This window comes from Aotus nancymaae, unplaced genomic scaffold, assembly GCF_030222135.1.
Source record: "Aotus nancymaae isolate 86718 unplaced genomic scaffold, 86718_ANA_hifiasm-v0.15.2.pri h1tg000081l, whole genome shotgun sequence".
NCBI lineage: Eukaryota > Metazoa > Chordata > Mammalia > Primates > Aotidae > Aotus > Aotus nancymaae.
In genome coordinates, this window is record NW_026988496.1 from 15,883 (window position 1) to 30,912 (window position 15,030).

Genomic DNA, 15,030 nt, shown 5'->3' on the forward strand with positions numbered 1-15,030 from the left:
GTCTCAAAAAAGAAAAGATCGGTTGTAACTGGATGTCATCCCAATCAATCGTCTTGGGTGAAGTACTGGCAGGGAAGAAAGGAGGGAGAAAATAGCATGGAAAAGGGCCCATATCCAGGCGTGTCCAATTGAGCTTTCTCTCTGCCTGGTGGGGGGTCTCCAGGTCTTCATTGGTTTAGAATATCAGCAGAGGACTGGGAAACCAGTGCAGGTAAGAAAGATGTGATCGATTACTACGTATTGTTACCCTGAGTAAGAAATAAAGGGACTATTTTGGAAAAACCCTCTGGTTGATGTTTGTCGCTTTGAGTTTTGAACCTTTTATTCAGTGCTTTATTAAAAATTGAATTACTAGCTAATTTAGGGTCTGGTAAAGACAAGGGAGTGTTTGCTGACCTTTGGCTTAAAATTTCCCCAAAACCACTTTCGCAAGCCACTTTCATTCTTTGAGCGTGTTTCCTCATAGGCAAAATGGCAACAATAATGCTTGGCTTGCAAAGTTACCGTGAGGCTGTATGTGCTTAGTGCGGTGAGCACAGAATAAATAAATAAAAGGTAGTGATGCTTCCTCATATTTCATGGGTCCTTCAAAAATAGGGTCTGAGTCTAATTCATTTCCCCTGTTTGATTCTTCTTATCCTGATTGGCCTCAGTTTCCCCCACTGTAAAATTCACCTTTGACTAGAATAAAACTGGCATTCCCATTGGCCAAAACTGTCCTTCATGGAAGTTTGGTTTGGCCCAGATATAGGGCTTAAAGAAGAAACCCGAGCCAACGTTTACAAGTTGAGCGATTTTATACAGAAATCTAGAATTCCACCTTCTCTTGAAAAAACAGTCAATTTGGCCACTTTGAGTCACTATCCCTGCATGGTAACAATTGCCTAGGGCCAAGCAGCAGCTGCCCACTTAGGTAGAGCATGCACTGTCAGTCTGGCCAGAGCCCCTCGGGCCTGCTCTGCTCATTTACATGATCTGCTTGATCCTGTGGGCATTGCCACTCGTGGCCCTCTGGACAACTGGAAACAGTCGGTGTCAGGCAGAGGGTAGGTACTTAACTGCTCAATGAATAAATACCCGACTCTTTTTCCTCTACCATTTTCTTATCTAGGCATGTTAAGAAATCCCAGTTATTGGATAAGGTGATTCTCACTCTGAAACATGAATTGAACAAATTGGTTAGAGTCGGGATAGTCTGGGTTATACTGTGGTAACAAACAACCCGTATATCACAGTGCCTTATAACAAGAAGGTTTTATTATTTGTTCACGTACATAAACCTAGACACAAAGTGAAAACATCTTCATGTTTCCACATGCATGGGTACACACGTAAGTGCACAGGTATGTCAGCAATCACAAGACGAATAAAAACTCTGGCATATGAACTCACACAGAACCCCACTGAGAGACTGATCAACTTAGATTGCACAATCCTGTCCTTGTGAGACAGATAAAGGGCCTAGCATCCAAAAGAGTAAGGGATAGAAGTACAAGAATATCCACCCTCAGCAAAGGAATCGCCCCATATAATAAAAAGCTTATAAAACACCTGAAGGCTCTGAAAAAAGATGTTAAGCATTTTGAACATTAACCATTTCGCACATTCAGAAACTGGATACCAAATAGGCAGTGCTCTATTGAGGCCTCCTCCTCTGGGTTCCTAGCTCAAGAGGGAGATGCCTCCCGCATGTCCAATAGGCAGCGAGATGGAGCTGGCTGGCCTGGGGCAGACAGAGGGGCTGGGAGGCTGGAATCCTTTATCTCCAGCAGGAGCTGTGGACAGAAAGGAGGGGGCCGGAGCCAGGTCACATCCACATCCCCTTCCAGGTCTACGATTTTTACATGTCCCGCCCAACCAAAGATTTGTCACCTGGACTGTTGCATAGACCTCTTCCTCTCTGATTTCCCCATCTCCCATCTTGCCTCCCCCAATCCCTCCATCAAAGCCACCACAACTCCTTTTGCTAAGCTCAGGGTCTCTGAAATTGTTCTCCCTAGCTCGGAAAACGTTCCCTGGCTCCTCACTACCCCGAGTTGCTGGCCCAGCCTCCTAAGCCTGACCTGTCAGACCTCTGTGATTGGTACCCTCTCCAGCCCCATCCCTTTCTGTTAGCACTCCCTCCAGGGTTGTATCTTCACTGACACACCATGCTCCATCCACCGTTTTGATCTGGGAATGCCTAGCCTTCCCCCACAGCCTCCCCAGTTCTTTATCCCCCCTCGGAGCTCCTCCAGCTCCTCCTCTCTGGGCACATCGTTAAAATTTGGCCGCAAAACACAGCTCGCCAAGGCATCCAGTCTCCACGTCGAGACTGGAAGCTCCCGGACGGCAGAGACCAGACCTCCTTCCAGACCAAGCCCTTTATCATCTCTGTATGTCCTCCCCAGACCACAGTAGGCCACAGGGGGCTGAGCATAGAACCTGGGATGAAAGTCAAGGGAGCCGGTTCTTCCACTTGATATGCTGCATGCCACCCTCAGGCCTTCTTTCTTGACATCGGGGCACTGGACGCTTGCTGTTGTGCACAAAGCTCAATAAACTGAAGATTCACTAAACAGCCCTCAACTACCATCTCGGGAGTCATCCTGAGGAGCTTGGGTGCTTGGCCCCAAGGAGATTCAACTTACTGACTCTGATTTTTCAGTTAGAACCTGCTTACCACGACGACCCCCATTCCCCAGCTATTCCCACTCTGTGTTCTCCTTTCAGGGAGCAGGCTACCTGGTGGGTTGCAGGGCTGGTGCAGGGAGACGGAGTCAGGAGGGGCCTGGGCGGAGTTTCTCAGAGTCAGCAGAGCCTCAGCAGCCTCCAGCTTCCGCTGCCACTCTGAGTGGGCAGAAACCAAAGCCTGGTCAGAGACTTTGGGGACCTGCAAAGGAAAGGGTGTGAGAGAATAGGCACTGGGAAACGACACCTCTTCCCAAGGCGACAAGTGCCCCTTCAGCCCCCTGTTCCCTCAACCTCCTCCCCCACCCCCACCAAGGCCTTCTGCTCTTCCCATCCACTAAGCTCCACCCCTCCCAGGGTTCTGGACCCCACTACTTTCCCAGGACCTGTGGCTGTAGTAGAAGAGGGTCAAGGGTGGCACAGGGCTGGAGGATCAGAGTTGAGCATCTAGAAACAAGGAAAGGAGAGGCCAGGGGATTAAATCCGCTGGCGGACACATCCTACTGGTAGACAGAGAGAGGGGCAGGATTTTGCAATATCTGGATGTGGGAATCCCAATGCCTGCTGGACCATTGGTCATTGTGACTGGGGCAAGTCCCTTCTCCTGCTTGTCCAGGTTTCTTTCCCATACCTCTTTTCCGTTACAGGGACACTTATTCCTACCAGCTTTTTCCTCCCAGGGCAATGATAAATATCGTGGGAAATTACAGGTGTCTGTGTTTTAATTTGCAAAGCACCTGGAGAGATGTTATTACTGTCCCTGCTCAGGGACCGGTTCTCACTTCCATATTGCCCAATCCTCATGGGTCTTGAAGGACAAACACGGCTCACCTCCAAGAACCTTTCTCTAATGGCCTCTAGGCTTTGCCCTGGGCCTCTGTGGCCCTTGTCAGCACGGACCCCACTTTTCAGCAGGACCTTCTACTTCTATCCCATCCACCTGTTTCATGTGAAACAACAACCCCCATTTGTTGAAGCCCTACTCTGTAGCAGGCCGTGTGCCAGTTCTCTTTTCAATGCTATGGGTATAGAATATTGTCCTCAGTACATCCATAGGGAAATGGAGGTTCAGACACATAAAGTCACTTGTCCAAAGTCTTAAAAATAGAAAATAGCAAAGCTAGGAGAGCCCTGTCCTTGCCCGTTAGTCTTAGATGCTACCTTGCTCTCCTCCTCCTCCTCCTCCCTCCTCCTCCTCCTCCTCCCTCCTCCTCCTCCCTCCTCCTCCTTCTCCTCCCTCCTCCTCCTTCTCCTCCTCCCTCCTCCTCCTCCTTCTCCCTCCTCCTCCTCCCTCCTCCTCCTCCTCCTCCCTCTTCCTCCTCCTCCTCCCTCCTCCTCCTCCCTCCTCCTCCTCCTTCTCCCTCCTCCTCCTCCCTCCTCCTCCTTCTCCCTCCTCCTCCTCCCTCCTCCTCCTCCCTCCTCCTCCATCTCCTCCCTCCTCCTCCTTCTCCTCCTCCCTCCTCCTCCTCCTTCTCCCTCCTCCTCCTGCCTCCTCCTCCTCCTTCTCCCTCCTCCTCCTCCTCCTTCTCCCTCCTCCTCCTCCCCCCTCCTCCTCCTCCTTCTCCCTCCTCCTCCTTCTCCCTCCTCCTCCTCCTCCTCCTCCTCCTCCTCCTCCTCCATTTCCCATGGCATCAGGAACAAGGTTAGGCACACAAGACACAACCTACTCCATGGTCCTCACACTACTCACATGCTGGGCAGGGCAGGGGCCCTGTGGGGATCCCCAGAAGGAGAAACCAGTTGCTGCTCCAAGGTCACTGGAGTACAGGGCAGAGACAAAGTTTCTGGGGCCTGGTCAAGCAGCAGAGCCCCTTGGGAGCTCCCCTGCAGGGGCAGAGAGCACATGTTGCAGTCAGGTACCAGGCCGGCCGTGGAGAGAGGAGGTGTGGACATCTTTTGGGATGAGGATAGGAGCCTAGAATGTCAGTGCTCTAAAGACCTTGAAGACCAAGCAGTCTTACCTTTCATTTTGCAACTGGGGAAATTGAGGCTCAGGGAGGAGAAGTGATTTTTCTGAAGGTCATATGGTGAGCTGATGATAGGATTGGAGATGAAACCCATGTCTTTGGGACACAGTGCAAGGTGTCTGGACAGTGGCTGGGTGGTAGCCTCCCCAGCCGGCCACCGACTCTCCTTACCTCCTCGGGGGCTGTGAAGATGTGGGTCTCGGACTGCCGCATGTTGTTCTCCTTCCCAGCTGCAAAAGACCAGGAACAGCTTTGGTGAGTCTTTCCCCCCAACCCCACCCTACTTCACCCCACCTCCAGTCTCAGGTCTCATCTCACCATGGAGCTCTTTGATTCCCCTGTCCCCCAGATCTCTCCTTCCTACAAACACTTGGTAGATAACACTGATGACATTTTACACCTGGGCAAACTAAGGTCCAGGGAGCAACTTGCCCCAGGTCACACTGCAATTCTGTGACAGGACTGGTGACAGAACTACTCATGCTTCCTCCACCCAAACTCTGGCTCCCTCCCTGGCCAGAAACACTCACTGAGAACTCCTGCTCTGATGGTTAAATTCCTGACACGGATGGGAGATTTGGGAGGGGCAGCCATACTCCTTCTCAGTCCTTGAGCCAGGTGTCTCTTTGGCTGTGCCCGCTGCTCCCTCTTCAAGGCACTCACAGCAGGCAAGGCCCTGAGGCGTTCTCTGAAGTAAAGGATTTCAGGGCAAAGGTTAGTCCCATTTAGAGGATGCCTGACCCCTCCCCGTCTCAGACACCATACTCATGAGAAGAGGACACAATTGTGACACTTGCAGGCCTGGAAGAGGCAGAAATGCTTGTGGCCACTGATTTGGGTGGGCAGTGATGCTGTGGTTGTGGTAGAGGTCACAGCGACCTGTAACTCTTCTGGGGCCAAGTTCAGTCCCAGTCCCCCATGGTGCTCCAGTCTCACACCCTGTGGTGCATTCAGAGTCAGAGGGGCAGCAGGGTGCAGCAGGTATTTCTTTGGGATCCATGGTTCCAGGGTCAGGAGCGGAGGTCAGAATGGCCACATGATCCCCTACCCGCAACGTACTTCCTCTGCACTTGGAAAACCCTATCTGAGGTGGCTGAATGCTTCTCCATCCTTCTGACCACTGGAATCAGATTGCCTTCCCTCCCCCTCTCCTCCCATGGTTTTCACCAACCTTCATTGCGACCTCCTTGTTCATGTTGCCTCCTTCCCAGAAAGCCTCACTCACACATAGCCCCTTCCCAAGAAACTCTTGTCATGGATCCTGTACCCATTCAATCCAGTTATCATTCTCCTTGCTTACCGAACCTTCACCATAGACCCCATTTTCAGGGATGCACATGCACTCCCGTTCCCTCTTCCACCATTACTACACCCGCTTTTTGTGTATCATCCTGCACTCTGCCAAATCCAACTCTTAGTCCTGGCATCCACTTCAATTCTCTTCCGAACCTTCTGTATTCATTCATTCCCCACACGGGGTTTTGTGCCCCCAGCACTCAATTCTGTTGTAGTCTCTCCTATGTCCTATATTCAATTTTCCCCTCACATTTCATGCTGATTCATGCTGATTTTTTTTCTTGCACCCCCACCTTACACTTAATTATTCCCTTGCTCCCCCTTTAAGCTGATTTCCCTCTTGTACCCCATGAAATCATATTGTTCTCCTGGATCCCTGGCCCTCTTTCAATTATTATTTTCATTCATCCCTTCATGCATCCCCTTGATTCTTTTTTTTTTTTTTTTTTTTTTTGCTTTGTATTTTATTTTATTTATTTTATTTTTATTTTACTTTAGGTGCATACTGTCTCTGGCATTTCTCCCCATGTTATCCCTCCCCACCCCACGCTGTCTCTCCTCTACCCACCCCCAACTGCCCCCAGTGTGTGATGCTCCTCTCCCTGAGTCCACATGGTCTAATTGTTCAACATCCACCTATGAGTGAGAACATGCGGTGTTTGATTTTCTGTTTTTGTGTCGGTTTGCTGAGAATGATGGTTTCCAGATTCATCCAAGTCCCTACAAAGGACATGAACTCAAGGTTTTTTATGGCTGCGTAGTAGTATTCCATGGTGTATATGTACCACATTTTCTTGTTGCTCAGGCTGGAGCGCAATGGCAGATCTCGTCTCACTGCAACCTCTGCCTCCGGGATTCAAGTGAGTCTCCTGCCTCAGCCTCCCGAGTAGCTGAGATTACAGGTGTCTGCCATCATGCCTGGCTAGTTTTTTGTATTTGTAGTAGAGGTGGGGTTTCATCATGTTGGCCAGGCTGCTCTTGAACTCCTGACCTCAGGTGAGTCACCCTCCTCGGCCTCCCAAAGCGCTGGGATTACAGGCGTGAGCCACCGCGCCCAGCCGATTCCCTCGATTATTCATTCAGCAGACATCTGGTGAGCCCCCTATGAAGTCTCAGGTTCTGATCTAGCCCATAGGGAACTCCTAGGGCAGTAGTGTTTCTCTGGGGCTGACCCTCTGTGCTTTCAGGCAAACCCACACGTTCCCTCCACAGCCTCCCCAAAATCTTCCATACTCCTCCCCACACTTCAACAATTGTGCTTGAGCACACCACCTCCCCCCACCCCCACCCCACCCCACACACCCAGTCCCAACCGCCCCAGAATGCGCCACTTCCTCAGGAAGGCCAATCATTCACTCTCTCCTCGACCTCTGAATCAAAAGCAGTTCCATGAGCCCTGCCTCATTGGCCAAAGGCCAGGGCTCAGGGGGCTGGAGCAAGGGGTCCTCCCAAAAGGGGTTCTGGGAGAGCTGAGGGTGGAACGGGACATCAGGAGAAGATGGGGGTTCCCTGCTGAGGTAGCAGAGAGGGGAAGGGTTTGGGAATCTGGCTCAGGAGGGTGGGAGGAAATAGGAGGCGTGGGGAACAAACATTTAATTCTGATGTCAGCCTGCGGTTACCCCAGCCTCTAGCAAGTCAGAATCAGTCAGAGGGGCTGAGGGAAGACCCGGCTTCTTCTTCCCTTCTCTCCCTTGCCACAAAGGCCGGTGAGCTCTTGTACTGCCTTCGACCTCCCGCCCCTGTGGCTGGCGACCAATGAACTTCGAGATCTCTTGCCGCTCACGCTCTGAGGCCACGCCCCCTCACAGCCCTCTAGCTTCTCCTGTTCGCTGTACTAGATCAGTCAAGAAATCCTGAGGTGAAAGCTGAGCTTTACGCTCCCCAAGGCTTGTTTCCCAGATTAGTCTCCGTTTGAGTGTGAAATATTTTGTGTGCATGCATTTTTAACTCATGTACTTGGTATTCTGTAATTTACCTTTTAAAAATTCAGCATGTGATTAAAGATCGATGATCCATATTTCTATGCCGCGGATTCCCAATCAGTGGTGACTTTGCAACCCCCAAGAAACAAAGCCTGGCGACACTTTCGTCCATATTTGTGTGCCTCTGTTTATGAACTCCCTGTTACGTTCCGCAGATAAATGTGTCTATTCCTGTACCACTACTACATCGTCTTAAATTTTTTCACTTCATAATACATCTTGACATCTGCTAGGGCAAGTCTCTGCATGGTATTCATCATCTCCAAACACATCTTTGCTATTCTTTGCCTTTTGTCCTCCTGCATAAATTAGTATGCAATATCAAGTCTCCTCCAGACTTGGTTGTAACAGATTTGGATTGCATTTTCACTGAATCTATGGATCAGTTAGGGGAGAAACCACTATCTGTAGAATACTCAGCCTTCCTATTCACCAACTTGGGATGTCTCCACTTATGTGGGTCCTTAATGTTTTAATGTTTCAGTTTAGCTTTTAGTTTTATCTTTGGCACATTTAGGTCTTGCACATCATTTATTGTATTTATCCCAAGATACTGTAGATTGTTGCTGTTCTTGTACTTGATGTCTGTTTAAAATGACAATTTCTATTTGGATCTAATTTACAAAAATGCTTTTAATTTTTCAAAACGTGACTTGATCTTAAAGCCAGGCAACATGCCAAACTCTATAGGTGTTCTGAAGTTATCTGTGAGTTTACAAGTAGTAGAAATAGAATTGAACTTACGGTTTTCCGTTTTGTTTTGTTTTGTTTTTTGACTGTGCTGGCTAGGAAGCCTAGTACAAGATCTGACAGTGACAGCAAAATTGGGCTTATTTGGATTGCTCCTGATTTTAGAGAAATGCTGCCAGCATTTCCATATTAAAATAGTTTCCTTGTGTTTTCCTTTCCTTTCCTTTCCTTTCTGTTCCCTTCCTTTCTTTTCCTTTCCTTTCGTCCTTCCTTCCATTCTTCTTCCTTTCTCCCTACACTAACCCACCATTCCCTTCCTGCCCTTTTCTTTTTCCTTTCCGTTCCATCCCTATTCCTGTTCCTTTTTCCTTTCCTTTCCTTTCCTTTCCTCTCCTTTCCTTTCCTTCCTTCTTCCTCTCTCCCTACACCACCACACCACCCCCTGCATGTCTTATGCCTTTTGTCCTTCTGCATAAATTAGCATGCAATGTCAAGTTTCCCAGAGACTCTATTGTAACAGACTTGGATTGCATTTCCGCTGAATCTATGGATCAGTTAGGGGAGAATCCACCATTTGTAGAATACCCAGCTTAGGGTAACTTCGAGATTTTTTCCAAAACCTTCAGCAAGGTTTAACTCATAATCCAAAATGTAAAAAAATTATAAATGTATATCTTAATGAGTTTTCTATTTCTTTCTTTCTTTTCTTTCTTTCTTACCCTTTTTCCCTCCCTCCCTCCCTCCCTCCCTCCCTCCCTCCCTCCCTCCCTTCCTTCCTTCCTTCCTTCCTTCCTTCCCTTGGGTTGCTTTCTTTATTTGATTTGTAAACAAAGAAGAAGCGAAAAAGAAGCCCCTCACTCTGTCACCCAGGCTGCTGTAGTACAGTGTCGTGATCTTGGCTCACTGCAACCTCCACCTCTTGGTGTCAAGCAATCCTCCTGCCTGAGCCTCTCAAGTAGCTGGGACTACAGGCACATGCCACCATGCCCAGGTAATTTTAGTCTATTTTGTAGAGACGGGGTTTCGCCATGCTGCCCAGGCTATCTTGAACTCCTGGGCTCAAGCAATCTGCCCGACAAAATTGCTGGGATTACAGGTGTGAGCCACCATGCCAGGCCTCTTAATGAGTTTTCAAAAATTAAACATGCACATGCAATTAGTATCTAGAGCAAGCAACAAAATATATGGGCAACACACAAACCTCTCTCGTGCCCCCTTCCTTTTATAGCTTTGCTAATGTCAAACCTACCTTCCTCTCCCATAGTAAATGTTAACAGCTATGGTGTATTTTTTATTTCATTTTTTTGTATATGCTACATTAAAACACCTAAACTAAAACACTAGCGTGCATCAGAATCACCCAGAGGGCTTGATAAAACACAGATTTCTGAGCTCCATATCTGTATTCTCAGATGACAAGATCTGGGGTGGGACCCAGAGCTTGCTTTTCTAACAAGTTCCCTGGTGATGCTAACGCTGCTGGTAGGGGACCACATTTTGAGAACGACAGCACAAGAGAGGATAGCATAAGGAACCTCCAAATATCCATCTCCCAGCTGCAACCATTAACAACTCATGGCCAACCACATTTCTTACATATCCTGTCCTCTCCCCCTCCTCCAGATTATTTTCAAGCAAATATCAGAAATCAAAAAGGTACAAAAATCATATGTGGATATCTTAGTGTATCTTATTTGATTTGGAAACATTTCAGTGCATAACTCTAAATATGAGGAATCGATTTTCCTCAACGTTTTATTTTGAAAATACACAAAGCTGAGGCGGTAATACAGTGAAAAATATTTTGCCTAGATTCACGTTATCTCATTGCTTTATCTCCCAGTATTCCTTTTCTTGCTTAACCACGTAACAGTTCCAAACACTTCACCCCGTTACTTCAGCATGTACCTCCTAAGTACTAGAATGTACTCCAATGAAACCACAGTGCCACTATCACGTTGAAGAAATGTAACAATGAAGGGGCACTATTATCCAAGTCCACATACAGTCCATATTAAATTTGACCAAATGTCCCAATAATACCCTTTTGAAAGATTTTTGGGGGGATCAACAATCCAGTCAAACGTGATACGCTGCACACAGTTGTCATGTCTCTTTAGTGCCTTCTAATTGCAAACAGCACCCCAACCAATTTTTTAAACCTTGACGATGACATTTTTTTCCAGAGCCGAGGCCCGTTGTCTTGTAAAGCGTCCCACAATACGGGTTGGCCTGATATTTGCCTCTTGTCTATATTTATGTTTGACACTTTGGGTATGAATATTAAGTAGGTGATGAGTAGTTCACATTATATCACATATGGAGGCTCCTAATGCCAGTTTCTCTGGTTACCGGTGATGCTGTTTGTATTCATCAGTTTTATCACTTAATTAAGGTATTTGTCAGACAGAGTACTACATGGTGAAGGTACTTATGTCCCTCTATGATTAACAAGTAGTCTGTGGCATGATATTTCGATGACATGCAGATATTCTGTTCTCCAACAAAAGTTTACCTCTTGGCCTTAGTATTCATTCCAGGCTCTTGCCTGAATTGATTATTACTTTGTCCGTTAAAAAAATGGTGATTTTTCTAATTCTATAATTCATTTCTGCTTTTATGCATGGGCATTTTGATGTAAAAAAGCTCATCTCACCCCCTTGCCCACCTTGTTGTTGTTGATGTTGCATTTGCTGCGACAGAGAAAGTGCACAAGCTGTTTATTTGCTTTGTTGGAAGAAATGTAAAGAGAATGAAGTGGACAATGTTAAGAGAAATGTAAAAAAAAAAAATACATGATGAATTTGATAAGAATGTTCTCTCTAACAGTCTAATCAGATTGACAAAATTTGTTGCCCGAAATTAGAATTAATTGGTCAGCAACAGCAAAAAAGCAGTTCATGATAATTATTAAGAGGGTCTGAGGTTATTAATTTGGCCAATTAAAAAATGGCTTGAATCTTGTAGAACACACACACACATACACACACACACACACACACACACAGACACACACACATTAGGTGGAGACATCGTAAAAAGATACTGTTATTTCAGTTACATAACACATAATAGAAAACTGTGAGTCTATATATAATATTTTACAAAAAGCAGAAGACCTTCAACTAAGTCACCATGCAAATGTCCACGTAATACGAGATCTTTCTAACAATATGGAAGAATAGTTGATTCAAAGTCTGAAAAATTTCAACTACCTTACTTTCAGCATTACCTAAATCACGAGAAATTTTGTCTCCAAGAACTTTCCAATTTGCAAAGACATGCTTGTAGCATGAATAATTGAACTCATAGTGCAGTCATTTGGGTATCATTTCTACCTCTTAGAAAGGAAATTGAGTTAATTGTGAAAGACATTGCAGAAACTAGTTTCTATGATGAAAGACAGGGATCTGGCTGTTAGTTCAAAAATTAAATTTTGTTGCGATTTAAATCAAGAGTCCGATGTTTCTTTTATTTCTGCTCGCCACTGTATGATTCACGTTGCAAACATAAGGGTTTAGCTTCCTAAAGTCAACTATATGAAAAGTTTCGTAACTATAGTTATTAAAGTCATTCAGTAAATATGTACGAAGGCAGCGAATCATCGTGGGCTTATTTTGTCAGTCTTTCTTGAGGTATGTGTGTTTTATGAGTCTTCTTAAAGACCTCAGGCTTTATGTCATTGATTTTCTCTATTATTTTTCGGGTTTACATTTCATTGATTATTTTACCCATCTTTCACATTTCCTTCCTTCTGCTTCTTTTGCTCTTCTTTTTCTAGTTTAGGGTAGTGACATCATAGATTACTGCTTTGATAATTTTCCATTTGTCTAATGGAAGCACTCAATGGCATCAATTTTCCTTTTTAATAAAGGAAAATTGCTTTAGCTTTGCACCGCAGATGTTGACATGTTTTGTAATCATTTCCATTCTGTTCAATTCACTTTTTGAAGGCCTGGAAGACTTAAGTCTTCATCGTTCTTTTTATTTAAATTGGCAAATAAAAATGGTATATATTTATGTTGTACAACATGATGTTTTGATAATAAGTATACACTGTGAAATGGCCAAACCAAGGTAATTGTCACACGCGTTACTCCACATACTTATCGCTTTTCGTGTGGTGAGAACACGTAAAAACTACTCTCAACAAATTTCAAGTATGCAACATATTGTTATTAACTGTAGTCACCACGGTGTAGAATAGATTTTTTGAAATTATTCCTCCCGTCTAGCTGAAATTTTGTACCCTTTGATCAACATCTCCCCCACTCCCCCAAACCCCAGCCTCTGGTAACCACCATTTCACTCGCTAGTTCTAAAAGATCGACTCTTTCACCTTCCACACGTGGAAATGCCGTGTGTTGTTAGAAAACGCCATGATTTCCTTCTTTTGTATGGCAGAACAGTACTCCATTGTGTATATGGACCACATTTTCTTTATTAATTAATCCGTTGATGAACACTTAGGTTCATTGTAAATCTTGGCTATTGTGAATAGTGATGCAGTGAAGATGGGAATGCAGATACCTCTTTGACATGCTGATTTCATAGCCTTTGAATATATTCCCAGAAGTGGGAAGGCGAGGTCATGTGGTAGCTCTATTTTAACTTTGTGAGGAAACTTCATACTGTTTTCCATAATGGCTCTCCTAATTTATATCTGGAAGACTTTCTCTTTAGCCCAAGGATTCAGTGGCATCCTTAACACTGAGTGGTGGTGAAAATCCTGACATCATCCCGGCAGGAACAAAGAGGGGTGTCGCCTCATGGCCTGGTAGGGGTATATTTTGGAGCTCTCCACATAATCCCGCTGATATGACAGCGCGAAGGGGACCTTGCCTCTGCTCGTGGAAAGGAATGTGGAAGTCTACGCTTCCCGCTAGGCCTTTGCCGGTATGAGTTGGGAAAGGGTCACAGAGTTTTCTGAGGTGTTCGGCTGGAGTAGAACAGTTATTGTGAAAACACTTTCTGTCTTGTTGGGCTGCCCCTTTTCTGATCCGTAGGCTAGTAAGAACAGGCTTTTGCAGGTTTATTTCTTTGTTTCTTCACTTGTTTTGTTTCGTTTCCTTTTGTTTTGCCTGTGCATTTTGGCATTCCCCAGTAGCTGGTTTCTTCAGCTCCAAGTTTGGATAGATCAGGCAAAAACAAAACCCAAGGAACTCACCACCATGTCGTTCTGAGGTCCCCAGTTGGTCTGCTTTCTTCTTTCCACTTTCAGTCTTACGTTTCTTTTATATACAGTGTCTAGAATTTTAAGTTGTACTTAGTGGGAAGAATAGGGAAATGTACATCTATACCATCTTCCCAGAAGCCGTAGTCTCCATAAATTTATTTTATTAAAAAAAAACACAAATAATAACTATGTATATTTATGGGGTACAGTATGAGGTTTTGATATATGTATACAATATGGAATGATTAAATGAAGCTAATTAGCATATCCATCTCCTTACCTACCTATCATTTGTGTGTGTGTGTGTCTCTGTGCGTGTGTGTGTGTGTGTGTGTGTGGGGCAAGAACATTTACAATCTCTTCTAGCAGTTTCAAATTATGCAATACATTATTTTTAACTAATAATGCTGTGCAGTAGACCACTAAAGCTTCGTGCTCCTGTCTAACTGGAACCTTGTACTCTTTGACCAACATCTTCCCTTGCCATATCCCCACCAAGCCCTGCCACCCCCAGCCTCTGGCAACCATCATTTAACTCTCTGCTCCTATGAGACCAACTTTTCAAGATTCCACATGGGTGGGATCATGTGGTATTTGTCTTCCTTTTTTTTCTTTTATTTTCGGTTGACATGTAATAATTGTGCATATGTATGAGGTACAGAGTGATATTTTGATACATCTATTCAATGTGTAATGACTATATCAGAGTAATTAGGATATCCATCACCTCAAACATGTGTCGTTGCTTTGTGCTGGAAACATTCAAAATCCCCTCTTTCAACATTTTTAGCATATGCTATAAGATACTGTTAACTATATTCAACCTTCAGTGCTATAGAACACTAGAACTTATTCCTCCCATCAATCTGTAATATTGTATCCATTAGCCAACCTCTCCCTATCCTCCCCTCCCCTCTACACTTCCCAGTCTCTAGTAACCACAATTCTATTCTCTGCTTCTACGAGCCCAATTTCCTTTAGCTCCCACATATGAGTGTGAACGTGTCGTATTTTTCTTTCTGTGCCTGCCTTGTTTCACTTAACATACTATCCTCCGCGTTCATCCATTTTGCCTCGAATAACGGGACTTCATTCTTTCTGATAGCTGGATAATGTTCTACTGTGTATAGAGGCCACATTTTCTTTATCCATTCATGTCGATGGACACTTAGGTTGATTCCATATCTTAGCTATTGTGAATAGTGCCGCAATAAACATGGGGAAGCAAATATTTATTTGATATACCGAC

At 45.3% G+C, this 15,030-nt stretch overlaps 1 protein-coding gene across 1 annotated transcript; it reads right to left on the reverse strand.

Moving 5' to 3' along the window:
• Positions 1-1,235: 1,235 nt before the first annotated feature.
• Positions 1,236-5,328, reverse strand: LOC135271540 (doublesex- and mab-3-related transcription factor C1). Its single transcript, XM_064368966.1, has 6 exons — positions 5,168-5,328; positions 4,809-4,867; positions 4,361-4,494; positions 3,057-3,117; positions 2,725-2,872; positions 1,236-1,775 (listed from the first exon to the last, which is right to left on the reverse strand). The coding sequence occupies exons 1-6, from the start codon at positions 5,229-5,231 to the stop codon at positions 1,663-1,665; spliced, it is 579 nt and encodes a 192-aa protein (XP_064225036.1). The 5' UTR covers positions 5,232-5,328; the 3' UTR covers positions 1,236-1,662.
• Positions 5,329-15,030: the final 9,702 nt, after the last annotated feature.

Excerpts from the sequence above, each read along its gene's own strand:
- LOC135271540 (XM_064368966.1), bottom strand. The coding sequence starts at position 5,231 with ATGGCTGCCCCTCCCAAATCTCCCATCCGTGTCAGGAATTTAACCATC. Across the intron at positions 2,873-3,056 it reads CTCTTCTACTACAGCCACAG|GTCCCCAAAGTCTCTGACCA; the intron begins GTCCTGGGAAAG and ends TTTCCTTTGCAG. Across the intron at positions 1,776-2,724 it reads CCAGCCCTGCAACCCACCAG|CTCCTGCTGGAGATAAAGGA; the intron begins GTAGCCTGCTCC and ends TTCTGTCCACAG.